The sequence below is a fragment of the Numida meleagris genome, chromosome 24 (assembly GCF_002078875.1).
Source record: "Numida meleagris isolate 19003 breed g44 Domestic line chromosome 24, NumMel1.0, whole genome shotgun sequence".
NCBI classification, from domain to species: Eukaryota; Metazoa; Chordata; class Aves; order Galliformes; family Numididae; genus Numida; species Numida meleagris.
In genome coordinates this window covers 1,213,943-1,216,227 of record NC_034432.1, presented here as the reverse complement: position 1 = coordinate 1,216,227, position 2,285 = coordinate 1,213,943, and the positions used below count along the sequence as shown (strand labels likewise).

At 44.8% G+C, this 2,285-nt stretch overlaps 1 protein-coding gene across 1 annotated transcript in view; it reads right to left on the bottom strand.

Moving 5' to 3' along the window:
- The window catches only part of LOC110388006 (feather keratin 1-like), a 901-nt gene continuing 650 nt past the window's right edge, over positions 2,035-2,285 (bottom strand). The window contains exon 2 of the mRNA XM_021376795.1: positions 2,035-2,285. This exon is cut by the window's right edge and continues 234 nt beyond it. Within this exon, the coding sequence (XP_021232470.1) occupies positions 2,175-2,285 (111 nt within the window). The 3' untranslated portion in view covers positions 2,035-2,174.

Below are 2,285 nucleotides of genomic sequence, written 5' to 3'. Positions count from 1 at the left end.
TTTTTTTTTTTCATAATAAACATATGATTAAAGAGCAGAACTTCTTTATCCAAGAGCTGGCGAAACCTAATTCTCTCAGTGCTTCCAAGGACTTTTAATCTTTCCTAGGCATCATTTTTACAGCAAGGAGAACGTGCTGTCAGGTGTTTCAAACTCTCTATGTCATATGTCACTGCACTCTGTCAAGGTAGCCTGTCTGCTTTGCCTTTTCACCTCCTTCAGCATTGCTTGGTAATCCCCAAACACCAGACCATGCATATATCTGAAAAAAAAGATGATGTTGCTCTTCTAAAGTCAGTATTAGCTAGATTCTGATGCTATCTTACAGAAAACAAACCTCAACAAGAATATTGCAGCAGGTGTTGGCTGTCCTGAGGACATGTGCCAAAGGTGGACACCAAGTTCTACGCAGTGTTGGCCTGAGGCAGCACATGCCCAGGGGGAGCGACTGCCCAGCGAGCGATACCTGACATACACACCTCAGGTCCTGGCCAGGCCCTCATACCATAGTGTGGACAAAATGCCCTCCACAATTACAGTGGGACTCTACCAGACACAGGCAACTCTCTAATCAAAGAGGCACAACCAAATTTCTTATGCAGGAAGATGAAAGGAGCTTCTAGGGCGACAGGGTATGTTCATTTAAGCAAATCTCCATTCAGAATAATTCCTCAGAGTGACTGCAATACAGCATCTCTGCATGAAGGATTTTCCTTCTACTTCAGGGAATTTTAGCTATCCTCAAACTGTATGGGAAATCAGTGTCCTTTCCATGGTGCTTCTATTCAAAAACTCTCAATGAGCAAAACACCGCATGCAAAAAAGTATTTTTCTATCATCTCTCCATACTTTCTGTCTCAGATCCCCATACTGAGGGCATACACAAGACCGCAAGCATCTTACAACACCCTGCTTTCTCAGACTGCATGCTAAGGGTGTTGTGTTCTGTCCCTGGGTGTATATTTTAACATGACCTGTCTTTCTTCAGTAAAAGGCACAGAATACCTTAAAAATATGAAGAGTGGAATTTTACTGAGCCTCCCAAGCAGAGATACATGGGCCTTTGGGATGCTTGCTGACTGTAAGTTAGGATAGTAGCCATCAAATACGATGGTAGACATCTGGCATAGAAATATACTTTTGTCAAGAGGATACAGTACAAGAGCAGACTCTCACTCTACTTGCATCAGGACTACAGGGCCAGGAGAAAAGGATTGCCCATGGTGTAATAGAGAAGAGGAGGATAGGTTCTGAGAAGACAGCTGAAAATAGCAGCTGAAATCTGCCATTAGAAAGACACCCTAGATATCAGTTTATCCCTTTGACTCTTTTCGGACTCTCTACTTTGAGGGTTTGTCAGGTGCTCATGGAGGGATGGGAAGAAAAGTATATTTAGAGTGGTAATATAGCATCAGAGCTTCAACCAGTTGGACACTAGCCTCAAAACCATACAATCCAGCAATCTGAATATTTGCATCAGCAACTGAAAGACAAAATCAAAACCTTGCTCGTTATTTAAATGTAAATTTGAAGGAGCATATGGAAACATTTGGCAGACCTTGCCAACAGTACACATGACTGTCTCTCAACCAGTTCTCAATGTTATCTCCCATGTCTATCTCCAATACCCATGGCAGGAAGGAGGTCCAATTAGGACAATAACCATTAACCATTTTCAACAGCAGGGCATCACATTTTCCATTAGACAGCTTGAGTGAACATCCCAGCAGGAAAGAAACAAGAGGAGACTAAGATAACAATGCAGCATAAACTTTATTGAGTCTGAAGGTAGAAAATAAAGCAATGCATGGTGGAAGGGATGGGGTCCAGGCTGCTAGAAGGGCAGCTGGTACTCAGACACACCTTCACCAGGATGGGGTGCACATCTTCTTCCCTCACATGATGAGAGGGAGAAAAAGCAGGACCATCTTAACTTGCTTCAGGATGAACCCATTGTACAGAACAGCAGGAGATAATACGGACTCATGATGATGAAAAGAAAGTGGAAAAAGAAAATGACATCAGAGGGCCACATTTCCAGACAGCATGGACTTTGCGGAAGGTCATGAGGGTGCTCAGCCCATCTGGAAACACTGGCCAGCTGCTCCATCCTCACTCCGGCACCTGGATTTGGGCTTCCTGAGCAATGGGCTCACCAGACATCCACCTCATGCTTAGCAGGGCAGGTACCCCCTGCCAGAGAAGCGGCTGCCCAGGCCAGAGATGCCAAAGCCACCAGAGGAGATGGGCACTCCCTCCTGGCTCAGGATGCTGCCAACAGCAGC